This window comes from Mus pahari, chromosome 1 (assembly GCF_900095145.1).
Source record: "Mus pahari chromosome 1, PAHARI_EIJ_v1.1, whole genome shotgun sequence".
NCBI classification, from domain to species: Eukaryota; Metazoa; Chordata; class Mammalia; order Rodentia; family Muridae; genus Mus; species Mus pahari.
In genome coordinates, this window is record NC_034590.1 from 36,634,439 (window position 1) to 36,655,100 (window position 20,662).

Here is a 20,662-nt window from a genome sequence, read left to right on the forward strand (position 1 = left end):
GGAAGGAAAAGAAGAAAAAAATAAATAAATATTTGTTTCTAGTAACAGAAACAAAACTAGAGGTGACCTTTGGGGTGGGGTGGGGTGTGGCATTCCAGCATCTTGATTGAGGTCCTTGAAGACTGACCTTCCTCAAGCCTTCCTGAAAGACTGCAGTTGGGCTGTTGTCTTTTCTCTGGTGACCTATTCCTTCTGTGAAGAGGCCATCAAAGCTTTCATCAATGGTGGCAATAGTGTGACATCAGGAATCACCCAAGGGGGCCAAGGCATGTTTGGTCATCGAAGGACCCACAAGCATCAGTGTAGACTCCATATACGGCACGATCTGAAACCCAGTATAAAATCTTCATCTAAGAACAAGGTTCAAAACACTGTGTGAGGACTGTTCCTTATTTTCTAAGGCATCCGTGGAAAGTGCTTTGGAGCAAGGGGTGTTTTATCATACAGACCAGTATTTCTGTATAGACCTACCAGACTGTGCACAGTCTTACACTTCCCACCATGGCACGGAGCTCTGTGGACAGGTGGACAGGCATGTTTGTGTGTCTGGGAGTTTGGGGAAGTCTTGGAGAGCCAGTGTGGTGGGTGTCGAGTGATAGGGAAAGCGAGCAAGAGCCAGCAAGTTAGGATCACGTGCAGACTGTGGAGGAGCCAAGAACGTGAGGAGCCCGGTTCAGCTGGTGCAGACAGACATCAGTGAAGGTAGAACCCACGTTACATAGCCGTGAAGGAGTGAGAGAAAAGTGCTCAATCAATGTCAGGCACCCCAGAGCAGCTGCTCAGAGAGAGGACATGAGGACTATCCTGCTGTGTCCTGGGTGGCCCTCTGTCCCTGTCCTGCTGTGCCCCGGGTAGCCCTCTTCAAGGCAGAAAGGAATCAGTGCTCTAGGGATAAAGCAAGAGTGGATGATGCTATGGAGGTGACAGAGCCAGGGAGATTAATGCTAGGTGTGACCTCCTCCCACCTGCAGGAGGCCACCAGGCACCAAGGCTCCCCGCACCTACCCCTCAGGTCATTTGGGGTCTTTAGCAGCCTGTGCCCACAGGTCTAGCTGTGAGCTGGGACAGGCAAGGAATGCCTGTTGGATGGGCAGGAGCTGTGCCTCAGCTAGTGAGCCCTTGGAGTTGGCTCCTATCCAGGCAGGAGGGAACCAAGGACACAAGGGCAAGGGGTAGGGTGAGAAGGCAGTGGGGGAGCGGGGATATGGGAACAGCAAGGGCAGGCAGGGATAGTAAGGGGAGGTGGGGACAAAAGAGGAAAGCAAGAGACAGCGGGAAGTACAAACTCCATAGCTCCATGGATGGTTCTTGAAGAGGGTGATCATTCTAAGGTGTTACCTGACTTAAGTCTCGGGGCATTTCCATAGGGGTAGGAGGAGGAGGCATAATATTGCAAGAGGAGGAGGTTGGAGGATGGGGGGTGGGCTTGGAAGAACCCAGTCTGGAGCTTTCATGGTAAAGATGTCTGATGCAGTCATTCTGCCCTTCCCAGGCCTGCGGAGACACGGGGTTTGGCGGCTGGAGCATTGAGATATCAGTTAGACAGGGCAGCCCCTCCAGGCTGTGGCCCTTCTCTAAGACCTTCCCTCCCTTGTGGTTTCCACTGTCTCCACTTTGCAGGTTTACTACCGGGAACCTCAAATGCTCCTTTCGTTATCTGAGCCAGCAGCACCACCTAGTGGTTGATGGGCCACCACATCCGCCCACTGCTAACATGCAGATGTGGGAACAGCAAGAGCCTTGTGGCATACTTCCTCTGAGCTGTTCAGGGTCTGACACCCCCCCCCCCCCCAATGCTGAGAAGTGATCCAGCCCCAGCTTAATTTTAGATGAGCTCAATCATTTGGAAGCACTTAAATCACGTAATGTGCAGAGGGAGAAAAGAATTGAAGCCAGCCCATTTGTGCTCAAAATATACTGAACCAAGGTTTTCAGGGTTACCCAGCAGAGGCCCCTCAATGGCAGGTGTGTGGGAGAAGGGACATAGGGAGGACTTGGACTGGGTGGGGCTTACACAGCAAGGAGGTTGGGGCAGGGGAGGGGGATGTTGGTTTTCCTATGCACTGAGATATTCCAGTGCATACCCTAAGGCTGCACAGCTCGGAGCATGCGTGATGGTCAGGAGATTTCCACCTTAGAGCTTTGCCTCCCACTGTCCCATTTACACCACAGGCAGGAAGGCCCTGCTGTCTCTTATCAGTGTCCAGGCCTCCATAGCTTCTTTCTCCTGGCATAGAAAGAAGTAATGTCGCCAGTGACGTGGAGTCTGCTCTGGGCCCCAGGTCCACGCCTCTTGTAACCCTCAGCCTGGCACACCCTTCCATATCATAGCAATGTGGTACACACACTTGTCTCCTTACATTCAGGTTTTGTACTAAGGGAGGGATAGAACAGACAGCTAGCCATGTGTGTGTGACACTTCTGGCATTAGAGTGGGACCTCAGCTCTCTCTCTCTCTCTCTTTTGTTTAGACTAAAATAGGTAAAAAATAAGAATGCATTACAGTTTTTAATTGAAGCAACAAAGTCTGATATTTAGCAAATACTTCTACTTCATCATTTTCTGTGATTTTCCAAAAACCTTGCTTTGTCCCAGTGTCTGGACATGAAGTAGCAGGGACAGCAGAGAGGCTCATCATGATGGCACGAGGTGGGGTGTGGGTAGCTTTCTGCCAGCCTAGAGCTCACAGTCACCCCCTCAGTCTTTTAAGCCCAAACGAGTGACTCCTTTGAAGGCTAATGGGCCCCTAGTGGAGCCCGCGTGTCCGTGCTTTGGTCTAACATGCCTTTCTTCCTTCCCACAGGCCCAGCTGATCGCCCAGTCCATTGGGCAGGCCTTTAGTGTGGCCTACCAGGAGTTCCTGAGGGCCAACGGCATCAACCCCGAAGACCTGAGCCAGAAGGAATACAGTGACATCATAAATACCCAGGAGATGTATAATGATGACCTCATCCACTTCTCAAACTCAGAGAACTGCAAGGAGGTAAGCCACATCTGCTGGGGCCTCCAGAGCTTTCTCTGCCTGTCTCTGCTCTCCAAAACGAGGCCCCTCAGAGATGGGCTAGGCAGCAGGGATGTGGGGGCTATCTCAGTGCCTCCCCATCTCAGCTCACCAGGCAAGGATGAAAGCTTCCTTCCTGGCGCCAGTGCGTCCAGCACGTGAACCCTCGGGGTGTGTCTTGGTCCTGCCTTGGAGATATGAACTTAGATATGCGATGCTTGCTATAGAGACAAAGATTTCAGTCTAAGTGACCCTGAAAATGTGCCTTTTAATGTTGTTGTCCCCATCCACTGGGCTTAGCACTAGGAGATATTTCTGCAAAGCCCGTGGGAGGCATCTTTAAAATAGGGAGCTTGGGTGCGTCGGCAGGGAAGTTCTGAAATTGCCGGTTGCAGAGGCCCTAGCCGATCCCAGAAGCTTTCCCCGGGGGCTTTGGAATGAATGAACGTGCTCCTGGGGGAATTAACGGATGAATGCTCTTGTGTGTCTAGGACAGGGGTGAGTGAATGAATTGTCCTGGATTCTTGTTGAGTGCCTGCCCAATCCTGGCTTCTCGGATGTGTGGCAGATAACTCTCTAGTCAGGCAAAGGAAGTTTATTTCAAGATGAGAGTCAGGGCAAGGCCGTGGACTAGGCACCGGAGGGCATCCTCTGGCCTCCTGGGGTTTGGTGGGTGGGAGAGCTCTAGGACCTTGGAGCATGGCAGGAGAGGGGACTCTATACTTCTCATTTCCCAGAGTGCTCCTGGGTCCTGGATAGTGCTGGAAGCCAGGGTGTTTCTTAGCTGAGGTAAACTGGCCTTTGCCTGAGGTCAGAACAGGAGCCATGGGACCAAATCCTGTCAAGTCTTTTCCCGCGCTAGCCCACAAATAGGCCCTCTCACACTGTCCCTTCTCCTGCAGCTGCAGCTAGAGAAGCACAAGGGTGAGATTTTGGGTGTGGTGGTCGTGGAATCAGGCTGGGGCTCCATCCTGCCCACTGTGATCCTGGCGAACATGATGAACGGCGGCCCGGCGGCCCGCTCAGGCAAGCTGAGCATTGGGGACCAGATCATGTCCATCAACGGCACCAGCCTGGTGGGGCTACCCCTGGCTACGTGCCAGGGCATCATCAAGGTGGGCATTCCGGGGTCCTGTGCCGGTGGCCTCCTCCGCCCTACCTCTCGTGACCCCGTAGTCCGCACTTGACATAAAGCCCAGGGAGACCTCCCCAGGGTAGGGTCCATGACAGTCAGCTGAATCTAAGACTAACCATACCTGAAGTCAGAGGAAGACCCAGGCTTCCCCAGCATGGGAGGGGGGAGGTGTCATCTCACTCCAGGCAGGATGCTGCGGACCTATGTAAGTAGAGTGATGACTTAGCCTGCTGGGCCTGGGATATTCCCAGGTTACCCCACAGGAGGCACTTCCAGATGCTTAGTCATGGCAACCTAGACGCTGGGCTGTGTTATATGGACAGGGTACAAGGGGGCTGGCTTTCTTTCTGCCTACCTGGCCTGTGAGCTTGGGACTTTGGGTGGTATCAAGGCAAAAGGAACACAAGTAGATGGGGTGGGATCTTCATACCTCCCAGTTCAAGACCCAGGGCAGTTGGTAGTGGTATTGGTGGCAGCACTGCAAACTGTGCTCGGCTGCCCCGTCTCCCCTACCCTTTTGTAGTGGTGCAACTGGAGTAAGCCCCACTATTCTTTCAACATGAGGGGGGATGTTTCCAAAGGCTAGAATGTTACATGAAGGGGTTCTAGGGGCCTACCCGAAGAAGCCTCTATCCAATAGGGACAGATCCATACGGGCCCAGCCTAGCTTTTTTTGCTGCGCCATGTTTCCTGGTAGCTCTATGCGTGTCCACCTCTGGATACGTTTAAATCACGGCCATGAAAGGCTCAGCCGCTGTGGTCTGGGACATGTCTGCTCTAGAGCCTGCAGTTCCTCTTGGCCGCTAGCCTCCTGTCCTGCTGCAGCTCTGGAGTCCCCAGCAACTACTCGGGTTCTCACTGAGCAGGAGTGTTCCTCTTGGGGCACCCCATCTCCCAAGAAGAGGGCGTTTGGTTAGACACTGAGAAAGTTCTTTTGTATACAGCCTGGTGACAGCCCCTCCCCACTCCGATCTCCCACCCCGGGCGCCCCCCACCCCACCAGTGTGATGCTGGCATTCAGCTCCTCAACTTTTCTTAACTAGGGCCCAGCTAGTGACTTGCCTCCATGTTCTGCAGGGCCTGAAGAACCAAACCCAGGTAAAGCTCAACATTGTCAGCTGCCCCCCGGTCACCACTGTCCTCATCAAGCGTCCAGACCTCAAGTACCAGCTGGGTTTCAGCGTGCAGAATGGAATCGTGAGTCATCTCCCCCACCCCCACTCCTGGCCTGGGCTACCCACTCCATGTGTAGGGTTTGGGCTCTGGAAGCTGGGGTGCTACTCTGCCTACAGCTCTCCAGTTCAGCATCCAGGCCCAATCGGTCTGGATGGGGCAGGCTGGTCAAGGCAGACAGGGAGGGCCAGGGTGTGGCTGGGATCCCTTAAACCCATAGTGTCTTCCCTTGGGGACTATTCTTACTTGCAAGGGGGCAGGCAAGGCTCACTAGCCATTGTAGCCTGGACACAGCCAGCCACATGCTGGCATCACATGCACCGTGGTCTACAGACACATCTTTATCTATTCATCATTTCATCCGTTCAGCAGACATGTGTAAACTAGCTGCTCCATACCGGGCTCTGCGGCAGGCGTTAAGGACACGGGAGGCCTTTCTAGAGGAAGAGATGCTGGGCCAAGCATCCACTTGCTTGGCTTATCCTAAGCATCAGTTCTTCCGTTGAGCACTACCTTCTCCGACCTGTTTAGCCAGCATGAACTGGGCTCCTTGGATTCCCTCCTGCAAAGGTCCTGAAGGGCCACCACTACTCCCACTGAATCAGTACAGATGGGGCCGTAGCCGTGTTGGCTTAAACCAGCTCTGAGTGCTACAAAGAGAGGACAGAGTTTGTAAGGAAGAGAGGGTGATGTGGGTACTCTCCAACAGCCTTGAAGAAAACCACTAGGAGAGTATTCTAGAAAGACAACCACCAATGAGAGAATCGTCTTTGCTCTTTCCTGTGGGGGTCAAAGGCCTGGGGGTCCAGGTTGCTTTTTGTTTAGGTCACATAGCCTGTAAGGATGCCTGTGTTCTGTGGGGGAGGGGCATGTGCTAAGACATAGGGAAGGGACTGGATTGAGCCTGTGGGGGCTAGATTAAGATGAGTAGGGTCAGAAGGAAGACACTGTAGCAAGCCAAGTGGGGCATGAGCCCCTTCCTCAGAGGGCAGGGAAGAAGGCATGGTGTATATGTTGGCAGGGCTAGGTATGGGGGCTGGAGATCTAAAGGGCCTACAACACTCTCCTCCCAGAGGAGGCCTGTGAGGTGGAGGGTAGCCGGTTGAGGACACTGAGGTGTGGGTGTTGGAAGTTTGGGGTGCAGAGTTCAGAAGCCTGACTCTTGAAGCGTTTGGAGTTAATGGAAGGAATGTGTAAATTTGAGTACAAATTGTTGTGAGTCTCCAAAGGTCACCAGCATGCTCAGGGTCTGAGTTAGTGGTGATGGTGAGGACCCAGTCAAGTGAGACTGTGAAACTCTGGGATGTCCACCAGGCACCCAGTCCTACCGGCCATTGAGTCCCACCTTCCCAGTTTTCCTGGCTAAGAAATGATCCAAACATCATCAAGGCCCTGCTTAGGCTGTGAGTGGTAACTACTGAGGTATCAGTCGAGGGCATGCCTAGATTCGGGGACACATGGGACTGGTACGGGAGGACGGATGTGTTCTATCTAGGACTTAAGATGTCAGTTGCCAGTAAGGCTTTAGGTACTTCCATCAGCCCCACCAGTGGCTGACCAGCCAGCCTTCCCCCCCTTCCCCCAGCCTCAGGGAGCATAGCCTCCCCACCCCATCCCCACCCCCCCCCACTCCCTATCCCCCCCTCCCTCCCTATCCCCCCCTCACTCCCTATCCCCCCCCCCCAACTCTGAGTCTCCTGGAAAAGCCTGCCTCCCTCAGAACTGGTTTTGCATAAGTGCTTTTTCCATTTGCAGCCTCATCGAACTCCAAGTAGAATGCATTAGTTTGCAGACAGGCCCCAGATGACCCAATTAAGGCTATTTCCATATGGATCCCCCTTTCTCTTCCCATGATATCTCCCAAGGAGTCAAGGATTTTTCAACTTAGAGACTCCCTAGAGTACATACTGAGAGGTTAGAACAAACAGAGGCCCCTGCAGTGGGGTGGGGCGGTGGGGGGGGGAGGTTCCATTTGGAGAGCCAACTGCACCATGTACCTGACAGCTCCCCCAGGGGTCTGCTGTCCCCCTTCCCTGCTTCCGTAATCCTGGCGCCTTGTAGTCCACAGCCTGAGTCTACCTCCCAGCAGACACCCTACTAAGGCACAAGCTTCACTCTCGCCTTCTTCCCACTTTGTCCTTTTTCTCTAATTTCCAAACGTCAGTGGCCACACGGAATTGAAACAAAGTATCGCCCTCGGGCCACCCTGCAACACTTCGCTCAAAATCTTCAAAGAACCTGTGGCTGTTACCACAAACCATCCTTACCCCACTTTGGAGAAAGACTCAAATCAAAGCTCAGTGCTTGGGTATAGTAGGCAGGCCACCTGCTAAGAAGAGTCCTGGTGGGACAGAGCAGTGGAGACCTCAAGCACAGGCTGCCCCTCCTGCTCTGACACCTCTGCTGGATCCTCATTAGTTAGTGTCTGGGCTCTAGAATGGTAATTGGGCTCACCTGGTGAGTCCTGGTGGCCTGACTCAGGGAGTGTCCCTGGGCTGTGACATCAGTATTCTTTCATGTCCCAGCCAGGGCACATACCTCCTTCCAGGAAGAGAAGGATTCTGAGTACTGAGAGGGTCACACTGTGGGGATCACATCAGGCTCCCCACTCAACCTGCTACGGAAACTAAAGCAAAACCCTCCGAAGAAATGGCTACAAGAGGCGTGGGGCTGCCAGAGCCAGCCTGTGGCAGTAGACTTAAGCTTTGGTTCTGTGGGTGATGAGGGAGATGAGGGTAGACTATGGAGGTGGATGAGGTTGGATGAGGAAGCCCTGAACCTAGTGCTCTGATAAATGGTGAGCCATTGCCAAACACGATGTACATTGCTGAGTGGGGCTTGGGGCTCACCCCAGGGTCCCAAGGAGAGCTGTCAGTAAGGCAAGATCATCTGTCAATAAGGAACACAAGCCACGCCTTTCCTGCCTGGCTCCTCCCAGCACCCAGATCCATGTCTTCTGCAGGCATCTGATCTTTTAGGGCGCTTGACCCTATGTCATAGTTTCCTACCTTTACATCTATGACCTGTAAAGTATCATAAGACCACGAGACATTAGTCGGGCTGTGGGTGTTGTCAGACTGAGAAAGTACCATCAATAGAGCTTTAATACGCAAGGGTCACGAGTCAGCCTGCTGGGACTTTCCAACTTGGCAGGGGAGTATTGATACCTCTGGACCAGTCTTCCTGTCTTCAGAAGTAGCCAGTGAGGTGTGACCATGACCCTGGCTGGGATATATATATATATATGCATGCATTTATTAGAGTGTCTGACAGCTTATGGTCTGACTATTCCAACAATGGCTACTTCTGAATGGAAATGTCAAGAATCCAGCATTTGTTTAGTCCCATGATGCTGCAAGTCTCAGCTGGACTTCAGCTTATACCGGAATCCTGGAATCCCGAGGAAGTAGAATCTAATACCACTGAAGGAATGAACTTGCCAGGGAAAGTGAGGGTAAGCGGTCAGAGAACGAGCGTCCTTCTTCCATGCCTTGCCAGCAGAGGGTGTGGCTCAGATTTGAGGTGATCTTCCTGCATCAAAAGATCTGGATTTAGGCTAGGTCTTCCCAGTTCAAATGATTCAATCAAGAAAAATCCCTTACACGCGTACCCAGCCACTTGGGTTTTTGTTCATTCCACAACCAAGAATAGCCAGGACAGGAGGTGTGGGAGGATTGTCCCCGGATGCCTGGGTAGATTACAGGTGCTCCTGGGAGCTCACTCATGCAGGCCAAGGTGTCTGAGGTTGGGGGATAGGCTGATGAAAGCCCCTAGGTCTGATGGTGGCTTCTTTCTGATGGCCTCTCCTCCAGGCTGTTCCCTCTTAACCTGGGTAGCTAACAAGCATGCTTCCGAGGATTCATGAGGCCCAGGGCATCACATCTCCCCTCCTCTCCCTGGCCTCTCTGGATGCCATTTTTCTCACGTCTTGGTTGTCAGTGAGTTCTGTGAGGGAATGGGTACAGCCTTCGGGCTCCGTGTCACGTTCCCAAACTACATTTGTGCCTTAAGCATTTATCATCCCAGTCTCTAGGAGGTGGGTAAGGGAGGTATGGGCTGTGTTTCGTAGAAAGACCACCAGGGTGCGGCTGGTGGGGAGATACTCACTGTAGGCGGTCCCGGGGAGAAGCTCGCTGCTCTACATTGGGGTTCTGACACTCACACAATGGTGCTGGCTCTTCTTCAAACCACATTCTAACACACAGCTGTCCTTGCTCATGAGTCAGGGACTGAAATGCTGGGATCTTCTGCAACAATAGTGTCTCTTCCCCCATCCGTGGGACACCGTGGACTAGCTCCAGGGTGCGTGGGAATGTGTATGCTGACTTCACCTGTCCCCGTAGATCTGCAGCCTCATGAGAGGGGGTATTGCAGAGCGAGGCGGTGTCCGAGTCGGCCACCGTATCATCGAGATCAACGGACAGAGTGTGGTAGCCACCGCCCATGAGAAGATAGTCCAGGCCCTGTCTAACTCAGTGGGAGAGGTAAGACTACTGGTCTGCCCCCGAAGTACAGGGGTGTTTGGGCTCCTGTTTCCTCTGCCTAGCTAACCCTGGAAGCCATATGATGTGTTTTGAAAAGCCGTTGGTCCTTCCGACAGAAAGCAGCCCTTTTAAGAACAGCCTGGGCACGTGGGACCTCCTGTTTCATGGGTGTGCCCCACTTTGACCTGTGAACCAGCTACCATCCGCTGGATGTCAGCGGAGGAGCAGGCTGTGTCCCCACCTCACCATGGGAGCACAGCGGGAGGTGGTGCCCTCAGACTCTCTGGTATCTCAGGACAGAGGCCCCCCCAGGCACAGCTCCTAGCCCCATTTCTGAACAGAATCCCGTACATCCAGCTTCCTACACCAGGAGGTCTGGTCAGCTCATAGCTGTTGTGTTATGGGTGTTCCTCTGTGCCCAGGCTCAGGCTGCTGTTTCTTTTTGTAGTCCACTAGTTTGCAACCATCCCCTAGTTTGGCCCTTCTTTGGTCATTTGTATTCTAGCAAGACCCTAGGGTCCCCGAGGAGGGGTATAGCTGTCCGCAAGGATCACACAGGTGAACATCACAGTGCAAGATGTGGATGATGCTGCAGTGCACAGAGAGGAAACTTATGCAGTATGAGTGAGGTTTGTGGTATGAAGGGGTGTCTGTGTGTGTGTGTCTGTGTNTGTGTGTGTGTGTTTGTGTGTGTGTGTGTCTGTGTATGTGTGTGCATGTGCTCACGCATGTGGAGCTGGTGGAGGGCAGGTTATGGGTGTACCGGTGTTAGTGTGTCTATAAAGTTATGGGTAAGAGTGTATTGTGTAGGTGTGTATGATTGTGTCTGTGAGAGTGTGGGTGCTAGTCAGTATAGGTATGTGAGTAAGAATGTGTGTGAGTTTGTGGAGGGAAAGGGTGCTATATTTGTGGTTATGTATGAGAATAGGTAGGCTAAGAGTGAGGTATTTGTGTTAGTGTTTATGTAGATGAGTGACTGAATCTGTGATATTGTGGGCTAAGTGTGTGTTTGTGACCTGTGCCTGTAGTTGTGTATGAGAGATGGAGTATGCTTGCAGGTTTGTATGAGTGGGGGTGTTAGTGTATGGATGCATGTGAATTTGTAGAGGAGGCTGTGTTTGTGATGTGTGCATAAATGTGTTAGAGTGGGCGTAAATGAGTATAGGTGTGTGTGTGTGTGTGTGTGTGTGTGTGTGTGTGTGTGTTAGAAACTTGCAGGGGACGTGTATGGTCATGATTTATACATCTGAGTGTGAGAGTGTGCATGTGCGCATGGTAGTCCAAATTCCCATGAGTATGGGGGTGTGGATGTGAGTGTGGGAGTGGGAACTGTGGCTGGGTGGTCTCTGGGAAAGTGTGAGTGTTGGCGCAGAGTGGGAGGCTGGTGCTGAGCTGGAGAGCCACTGGCTAGGGAAGTTGCCTGCCAGCTGAGCTTTTCCTGGGACTCTGCTGTGGTCCCTGCAGGGCTGCCAGACTCCCTCTAGTGGCCAGCAGGTGCTCATGCAGGGCGGATGGTCAGGGCTCCCAGGTCCTTTGGGCTTGGAAAGATGGGAGTTGCTCTTTCCTCAGGGGATCCTGGTTTATGTCCCTTAAATCACCTCTCTTGGGGTCACATTGACCAGGTCAGCATCTTTTGACATACCAGGGCGGGGTTTGTGGGAAGAGGTACATTCTTTGGACTGGCGGCAAGTGATAGCTGACTCTCAAGGAGGGGACGGGAGGGGGCCATTGGCTGCTTCTCACTAATGGCTTCCAAGAAAGGACACTCCAATTTTCCTAAGCAGACATTCAGAAATGACTGCCCTCGTGGGAGTAATCAGTCTCACCTAAAGAAATCAATCCCGTGGAGGAGTGGGCCGAGGACCCCAAGAAACGACTCCACCACCTCCGGCCTGAGATTAATTGATAACTAAGGAAACTGCCGAGAGAGGGAGTGTGGTAACTCCCTTCAGCCTGTGGGCCGAGTAAGGCTGCGCGCCCACCCGGCTGGGTGACAGAAAGGTCTGCCTTCATTTCCCACCAACCCCCAAGCACATTTGGAGAATGAGTCACCCCGTTCTGAGCCGCCAGTCAAGGGTTGTGGGTGGGGCAGGTTTTAATTGAAGAATTACAGCAGCGGATGCTTCTGAGGGAAAGGCTGTCCTGGGCCTTGTGGAGGAGCTAAAGTATGATCGAAGCAAACATCTGCACCTTTCACCTGTCTGAGCCCCGCAGAGTAGAGTCTGCACCAGAACAGACCTGGAGGCAGCTGACACCCTGGCAGCGTCTTCCAGAGCACAGCACAATCCAAGTCTAGGAGCATAACCCCAGTATGGGCAGTGGGAAAGGGGAAAACAGAGAACCCTGCTGTTGGCTTCTGAGGCTCAGAGTCATCCCACCACCCAGGAAGCCATCCCATGGTTAGCCCAGCGGCATCCACCCATCCCCGGTAGAGCCCAAGGGCAACTGGGGCTGTTGAGAGTCATTTGTTAATTGAGGGACACCTTGCCTTTTCAGCTTTTCCATGGCCCTACACTCTTGCTCGCTGTGTTCCCTTCTCAGAAGCACAGCACCACTTATTGCAGCTTGGGGGCAGGGGGTGGGGGGAGACATCACTGTGCCCAGTCACCATCAGAAGTCTAATGTCCCATTCTTTTGGTGTCAGCTCGAGATGAGAGAGAGAGAGAGAGAGAGAGAGAGAGAGAGAGAGAGAGAGAGAGAGAGAGAGAGAGAGAGAGAGAGAGAAGAGAATCTGAAACCCTGTATCCGGAGGGTCACCCACCCTTCCACCCCAGCCAGCTCACTGAGCGCCTCTCGGAGCCTGGGCATCTGATGCGTTCATTTCACCGAGAAGCAGCGGCGGCTGGCTCAGCCTTTCCTCTCTGTTTACAGATTCACATGAAGACCATGCCCGCAGCCATGTTCAGGCTCCTCACAGGCCAGGAGACCCCGCTGTACATCTAGGTACACCTAGCCTCACCGTGGAGCAGGGACACCAGGCAGACCCACCTGGGCCCGGAGGAGCCAGAAGCCAGGACATAGCCCTGACACCCTGACCCCTGCAGCCACCCAACCGGGACCTCTGGCTCCCCCCAAGGAAGGGTGTGTCCTTGTCACCTAGTTTTTTTGTTTGTTTGTTTGGTTGGTTGGGTTTTTTTGTGTTTTTTGTTTGTTTGTTTTAATTTTGTTTTCAGTTTTGCCAAAAAAAAAAAGAAAGAAAAGGGGGGAAAAAGAGGTATGTCCTTACTGAAGGAGAGTCACAGGGCAATCCCTTGTGAAATTTACCAGTCTTCTGCCACATTCTCGTCCCGGCTGATGAAGGGTGCTCACAGGTAGCTCTGTGTGGTGTGCTGTGTCTCTACTCCCTGAGGCCATGGAATGTAAATGTGGTGCCCACCCCTCTCCCTCTGCGTGGCTGTGCAGGGAGCCCCTCCTTGACGCAGCTGCAGCCTTTTCTGCCCTTGGCTGTGATCCCTGGAGTCCAGGGGCATCCTAGAGGGCCCCTCTGCTGGCCTTGCCTCCTCTGCACAGGTACATGGGGCAACCTGGCTCCCAGGCTGAGACTTGTACCCAGTGTGGGAACGTGTGATTGATTGTAAGTATTTACGCAGCAAGGGGATACTCCCGAGTTAAATAAAAGATCATGGTCACGATGTCAAAACTCCATATTTATTTAGCAAATAATACTGTTTGGACGTTGTCCTTGGCAAGCCATTCTCTGGATATTTAGTTTTCCCAACGATCTGTGACCACTGCTGCTTCTCCCATCCTACACTATTCTGAGTCCCCTGAGACCCTGTGAATTTCCCTGGGCATCCTTACCTTGACTGACTCCTCCTCCACCACAGGGCTTCCTGTTAGGGGGCAACATCCTGCCAGGGACAAAGGCAGAGGCATGGGAAATGTTCCTATTTAAACAACAACAAAACTCTACAGACACACACACACACACACACACACACACGCACACAACCTGTCCCCAATAAAGGAAGCCCACACCAGAAAACCCCACCCCTGCCCTTCCAGAAGGGACCAGCAAGAGTGCAAATTACTTGTCAAGTGAACTGCTTGGCCATCACTCACAGAGCAGTGTTAGCGTGTCACGGACCAAGGAGTGCAGGGGCTTGCTCAGCGCATTAGAGGTCAATGTTAACTGACGTCATTTTGTCTGGCAGCCTCTTTTATTTTTTTTGGCTCAGGCCTTGAAGAATACACTGTGACTTAAGAAGCCTTACCACACAGTAACTAAAGATTTAGGATTACTGTACTCGAGGAGTAACCTGTGTGTTGCATGCAGCTGACCCTAGGAAGACTTCGTGCATATTGCTAATAAACCTCAAGTCGTGATCAAAAGCAAGGTGTGTGCCTCATTTGTCAGCTGGGCAGTATATGTGCTGTGGGCCTCTTGTTTCCACCATTTGGACAGTGGCTCTGGAAGTCTGCCGTGTGGTAACAGGACCCCTCCTCCCTGGTCTGTAACCTTAGCAGCTCGCATGCACTTGGGCACTGGAGGGGGCAAGGGCTAAAAGCCACCATGTGTCACTGCTGATGTCTGACCAACTCCAGGTTCTTCACTCTGCTGCAGCATGGAAGAGACAGCTGTAGGTTGACTCAACAAAGGAGCGGTGGAGACCAGGGATTCTCCGGATTGGTTACCTCAGAAGTATTTGTATGTTAAAGGATATTGGCCTACACCTTTAGCCTTTCTCCAGACCTTTGGGAGTCATACCTGTTGGCAGGGCATCTGTGCAGTTCTGTACCTTGCTACAGGCCTGCTGTTGCCTGATATGAGGAGGGAATGGGGTAAGCTTGGGGTTGTCTCTGGAGGGTGAGACAGGGGACCTTGGAGAGCGAGAGTCTCCTCTTGGAACCACCGCAGCAAAGCATACCCATGACCAGGTGTTTTCATTGCTCATGATTCTGCAGGGACCACCTGAGGGGCCTGAACCATTCATAGATGCCCCCTTCACTTCTAGCCATCAGGAACAGGTGAGAAAGGGCCTTTCACTGTGAACTCTAGCCTCAAACAGTGGCCTGGGAAATGCCGTCAGAAATGCAGCACAAAGGTCTCCAGGTCTGTCACTTCACTCCCCAAAAGACGGAAGAACTGAGAGCCAAGAAAACCACTTTGCTATGCCAAGATTCAAAAACTGGTATCTAGATGGCTGGCATTCTTGCAGAATGAGATGAACAGTCCCCGAGGTGAAGGCCAGACAGCAGAGGAGCTAGCGTCCACGGACTGCCCCTGTGTGTCCTAGACAAGCACATGCCTTGCTCCAGAGAGAAGAGGCACAGTCAGAGATATGAAGGCACGATGTCTACGGACTGGTACACAGTGTGTGCGCAATGTGTGCATGCATTTTCATTTGTGCACACATGGATATATCGTCCGCCGTCACGCCCAATCTTATTTTTTTGGACGCAGTCTTTTACAGAACCAGGGGCCTGCTATTCCAGCTGCTCCAGTCAGAATGTGATTGGCCTGTCCCTGTACATCCCTGTACACCCCAGCACTGGGGCTACAGTGTGCCCTTCCCTTCCTTCTTAGACTCCAAACTTGGGTCCTCATGCTCGTCCAACAAGCACTTTACCCAGTCCCTGGTACACACATCTCAGAGCCTTAAGTGGAAGACTTTGGAATATAGGGCTACCTTCCAGGTCCCCTTGAGTGTGGGGTCCACAGAGGGGCAGCTATGGTTTGGACTTGTGCACATTGGGGGCTGCCTTCTCACCTCAGCTCCTGGCACTGAGCAGTACCTCATGGGTAGCTGTGGCAGCTTCTTGTTCCCCCAGTCCCAGCCCCTCCAGGACCCTCTTAGTCACAGTTAGAACTCAGAGACCAGAAATACTTTTTATTAAAACACTGATCATTATTAAAACACCTTGAGGTACATTAAATAAATACAACCTTTCAAGTTGTACCAACAGGTCTCTGGTGGCCTGGAAACAACTTCCTATAAACTCTGCCTCAGCAGCAGCTGTGGGCGGACACCGCCGCACGGGGTGGGGGAAGAGAAGATCCAAAATGAGCTTTCTACTCCAGGGCCTCCCTGGGAAGGAGACTTAAGTCCTTGTCACGAAGCCTCCAGCCTTCCTCACAGTAGAGTTGCTGCCCATCGTGGGTTTATATCAGCATCTTCCTGCCCCCAAGCAGAGTCAAAAGATGTCCTAGAAGATACTGATTTTTTGGGGGGGGAGGGATGGGGGAGTCCAGGGCCTGGCAAGCCAAGCATGAGAGCACCTCCTCCCAGATGATTACTGTTGGACCCAGTTAAGATATCAACCAAAGAAGCAGGGAGAGACCTTCCAAGGTGGAAGGTTGTGCAGGCAATGGGAAGGAAGACAGCTTTGCTTCCGCAAGGGACCCACATAACTGCCTGGGGTTCTTAGCACTAGCTCACTACTGAGGCAGGGTTAAGGAACCCAGAACAGACAAGTCAAATTGCAAGACCATTGTCTAGTGGCTGTCACCAGTACCTCTGGCTTCCTGGAAGCCTGGAGTGTGGGCATTTTTAATGCCCTCTTGGTCCACCTGGGGCCTGGAGAAGGTGAACGAAGACATACCTGTCACCACACGCCCACCCAAGAGCATGAAGTGCCGTAGTTTCTTTATCCATCTTATAAGCCTGTTAGGGGAGCCAGTTCATAACCTAGCTAGGGTGGTTTGTGTGTACCACTTCCATGAGAATGTCTGGGACTCGGGGCTTCCCAGTGGGGGTGTTAGTCTGCACCCGAGAAGAGGTGTGCGACTTGAGGCAGGAGTGCCCCACGAGAGTTGAGGGCCATCTGTAAAGAGGCAGCATGAAAGCCACAGTGCTCTATGCTGTATCCAGAAACCGGTCACCCTGGCCACACTATGACAGTGCCTCCGAGCTTGGGTCAGTTGGGCTGGGGTTGGTCCTGGCCTCTCTTGGATCACAGCTTGTTCTGAGATCCACAAGTGTTTAGGCATACTGCTGCATGGCCCCTCCAATCAGGCGACACCCTGTAGCTGCCTCCCTTCCCCTCATCTCTGAAGTGGTGAGAAAGCCCAGCAGCCAGGCATGAAAGTACTTCGTGCAATGAAGCTTGAGGTAAGCCGCTCTACTGAAAGGGATTCTCTCGGGGGGGGGGGGGAGAGGGAGGATGTTCAAAGTCCTCAGTTGAGGGAAAATTAGAGAATTTTATAGTCTGAATAAAGTGCTCAAATATTCATCTCTATTATGTCTCCTGTGGAAAAGGCACGGTTACTGTCAAATGCCCGATTTATATTTTCCAGCTTGCTAACCTCAGGAAGGCAACAGCTGATGGCAATGGTAAAGCCATTGGGGCGTGGAGAACTAACTGATCGCTGCTAGGGGTTTTCCGAGGCCATGTGTGAGCTGAAGTCCCACAACTTCCAAACACACAGAGGTCTTCAGCATAGTAGGTGCAGTGATTGCCCTTGATTATACCTGCTGCTGTGGGGGAAGCGGATGTGGGCGTTTCTGGCTTTTGCAGGAAGTGCTTTCAAGCAGTGCTGCTCCAGACCCATTGCTGAGAAGTGGTTGCTGCTGATCTTGCCAGAAAATGCGGTCTGAAACAGCCAAGAATGTCTTGGATGGCCATTTTGCCCCAAGCCACCTGGCTGTGCCTAAGCTGGGTTTGCCTTGCTTCTGGATGTCCACCATTGGCATTCTCCCAGAAATAAGACATTGGCCATTTGTCTCCTTCAACACAAGCGTGCCTGTTGCCACCTGAGTTGAGAAGAGGCAACTCTGGGTCATGAGAGAGGCTCGCCTAAGCCGGAGGTGCACGGATAGCAGACAGTAGCTTCCTAGCCCAGACCGTGACCCACTCAGCACAATTATGTGAGGTCAGATACGAGGGGAAGAGAAGGGAGATTACTGTTAAAACACAAGTAACAAGTATTTGCTGTGGTTCAAGGATGGGGGACTGTGGGGGAGGGACCTAGGGAGGAGGTGGGGATAGCAGCCCACATAATGGGGAGGCCCAGTACATACAAGGAGGTGGGCGTTTCAAGCCCTTGTGACACGTGCTTGCTTCCCAAGAGTATGTAGGAAAACTTTCATTGTGGATTTATTTGCATGATAGCCTGGTGGGTGAGAAGATGGTCCCAGGCTGTGCCAGCATGACCTATATTGCCTTCGAGAGGAAGTAATGGGCGGGAATCTGATCAAGGTTTCATTGCAGAGTGATATCAGCCACACCACGCCATTGCCGCTGCTACTCTCTTAACACTGAACCAAACCAGGCACAGAGGAGCATCGAGTGTTAAAGGCCTTGACTTGGGACAGATGCAGTGTCTTTATGTTCCACAAGTGTCCCCTGTCCCAGGATTGGTATTCTCATCACATTCTTCAGTTCAAGAGGTGCTATACCCCTGAAGCAACCAGAGCTCACTAAGGGCAGGAGAGAAACAGCTCTGAGTTAGTGGGACAGGCAACAAACAGTCCCCAGGAAGACAACTGATGGGAGAAAGAGTAACAGTTCCTTGCCCAAGCCACCAGCGAGCCTCCTGGATGTCCTGGATGTTCTCAGCCCAGCAGGCCTAAGGCCTTTCTCTACCAAGCACGGTGGCATCTTGCAGGACCAGACTTTGCAGGCTTATCAGTGTCCACATCCAGGCCCATAGCAGCTTCATAGCTGGTCCAGCACACCAGCACCAAAGATGGCCTCCTCCACCCTGGGCTCCTCCGAGGTGGCCGTTGATCGGATGGTGCCCACCACATGTCGCACCTCTGTAGGGAGGCTGCAGTGTGCGTGTTCCAAAAACTTAGCCACCAGAACCCTGGTGTCTGCATAGGCCTTGCTCTCCACTAAAGAGTGTGGCCGCTCTTTGGAGACGGTCTGTAAGGCCTCTGGCTTGGTCCCTTGGCCCGTTTTCCAGTTATCTGTGTCACCATTGGATGAGTGCTGGTGTCGACAGGCAGCCATGGCTGGCCGTGATGTGGAGACTAGAAATCAAAGTGAAAAGAGGCACTCTGAATACAACCATGAACTGAATGAAACCCAAGTTCCAGGAAAAAAAAAATCAAACACAAGTGTACCAGGGGAGAGTTGCTACCACTGAGTGTGACCCAGTTCCCTGGGTCACTTAATTTCCTGTCAGCCTGGTGTGAATTTCCTGTTGACCTCAAAGGGTTGAAGTGGTGGGTGAAATGAGTGGCCGGCCTATGAGAAGGGCTGGTGGGGGACCCTGAGCACTCTTCGCAGCCTTCTCCAGCTCTGTGACCTCCATCCTTTGTGCTCTGATGGCTTTGCTGAGATAGAGTAGGAACATCTAGAGACAGTCTGACTAAAGACTACAGCTGAGGTGTGGCAGCATGGCAGTGAGATCCCCTACCATGTGTGTTGGGGACAGCAGCCTCTATCCAGAGTCCTCCCCCAATATCCTTTAGTCCATGCCTAGAGAAATGAGTCTGGTTCCAACCTGATGTCACAATGGTGCTCTACCTCAAAATTAGGACACACGCTAGTTAAATGGCTCCAAGAACTAGGGCTCTTTGGGTAGTGAGAGATGGTCCATTGACCAAGGATCCTATTGAAAACTAGTTGGCAGAACAATGCCACTCAAAACAGACACACTCTGGGTGGTCCATTTTGGGGTCCCATGGGTGGTAGTGGGAAAGATCCAATCCTAGCTCTCTGAGGCCAAGACAGGAACTTGAGGTTGGCGTGAACGACCTAACATGATACTTGTCTCAAAACAGAACAACTAAGTGTAAGCTACGCCATATGTATGCTGTTAGTTACAGGCTCTGGTGGGATTACATTGAGTTAGGAATCACATTCTAGGTCCACAATTGGATCAGCTGAATGCAGAGGCAGCAAGCAACCACTAGTCAACGCCCCCAACTCCCACCACCCTCCACAGTAAGCAGATGTCAACATGTTTGAGGAGTGCCTCATCTCTCCACAGAACAGCCCAACATGATCCTGACTGCACCTCAACCAGAAGGACAGTCACTCCCCACAGGAAGGGACCGAAGGGATTACTGGGAAAATTGACTAGCTGCTTAGGGCTGAGCAGTATGTTAGATGGCAGAGAAGCAGACACAAGTAGATAAAGGGAAGCTGCCTTGTAGTTCTTCAGGTCCAGGTCACACAGGAGCCCAGTAGGTGCCTGCGAATACCCTCCAATTCTGGGGGTCTCTGGGGACCTAGAAGGCACATACCTTCAACACACATAATAATAGCAGTCCTATCTAGCTAAGAGGGTGCTGAAGTGACAGGCTGCTCTGTGGACCTCAGAAAGGCATGGTGACCTGACCACTCCTCACTCATTCCATCTCTGTGACTGTTTGTCCCAGACCATGAATTCCACTGGGAGGGACATGCTAAAGAACACTACCTGAGTCCCTCCAATCATATGTGATTCTCAAAGTTCCATAAGGGGGAGTGGACACAAAAGCCCACATGCTGCTCTTGGGGGCAGAAGGAAGGGAAGCTCTGTGGCTCCACATACATTAGAAGGAGAGCACTCCAGATTTCAGTTGAACTTTTTCCATGGGAGGTGCAAGGGGTTGAGGAACGTCCTTCCCCAAATCTACAGATTGTACAAAATCTGATGTTTCAACCAGGAAGATGCTTCCACATAGCTGGCCCCCAATACTCTCCTGGTTCCTTCCAAAGACTCTGCTCTTGCTTAGCATGGTCAGACCTTAGGCTGCTTGGTGTTCAGCTGTACAAGACCACCGAGGTGAGACTGGCACAGGCATCCCTGTACCCTCTCTAGGGTCCTTTCAAATCCATATCAGAAGATTGTTTATTGTGATATGGTCAGAGTCAAAAGGCCATTAGCCAGTCATTATTGGTTAAAATTACTCCCCAATAACACTGAGGTTCAGGTGTACATTCTCCAGCCTCAGGCACACAAGAGCCTCACGGAAGCTGCTGTGGCATATGCGT

At 52.2% G+C, this 20,662-nt stretch overlaps 2 protein-coding genes across 5 annotated transcripts in view; one reads left to right on the forward strand and one right to left on the reverse strand.

Moving 5' to 3' along the window:
- The window catches only part of Apba2 (amyloid beta precursor protein binding family A member 2), a 223,923-nt gene extending 210,498 nt beyond the window's left edge, over positions 1 to 13,425 (forward strand). For 2 of the 4 annotated variants that reach the window (XM_029541610.1, XM_021193417.2), the window contains 5 exons: positions 2,804 to 2,983; positions 3,904 to 4,116; positions 5,214 to 5,333; positions 9,653 to 9,793; positions 12,665 to 12,805. In XM_029541610.1, coding sequence (XP_029397470.1) covers positions 2,804 to 2,983; positions 3,904 to 4,116; positions 5,214 to 5,333; positions 9,653 to 9,793; positions 12,665 to 12,736 — 726 coding nt within the window. In that variant the 3' untranslated portion in view covers positions 12,737 to 12,805. Of the gene's footprint in view, positions 1 to 2,803; positions 2,984 to 3,903; positions 4,117 to 5,213; positions 5,334 to 9,652; positions 9,794 to 12,664 lie in introns of all 4 variants that reach the window. The other 2 variants (XM_029541614.1, XM_029541617.1) reach the window with 1 other exon arrangement.
- A 3,456-nt stretch (positions 13,426 to 16,881) lies between these two features.
- Fam189a1 (family with sequence similarity 189 member A1) overlaps positions 16,882 to 20,662 on the reverse strand; it is a 392,181-nt gene continuing 388,400 nt past the window's right edge. The window contains exon 10 of the mRNA XM_021203138.2: positions 16,882 to 18,708. Within this exon, the coding sequence (XP_021058797.1) occupies positions 18,392 to 18,708 (317 nt within the window). The 3' untranslated portion in view covers positions 16,882 to 18,391. The remainder of the gene's footprint in view (positions 18,709 to 20,662) is intronic.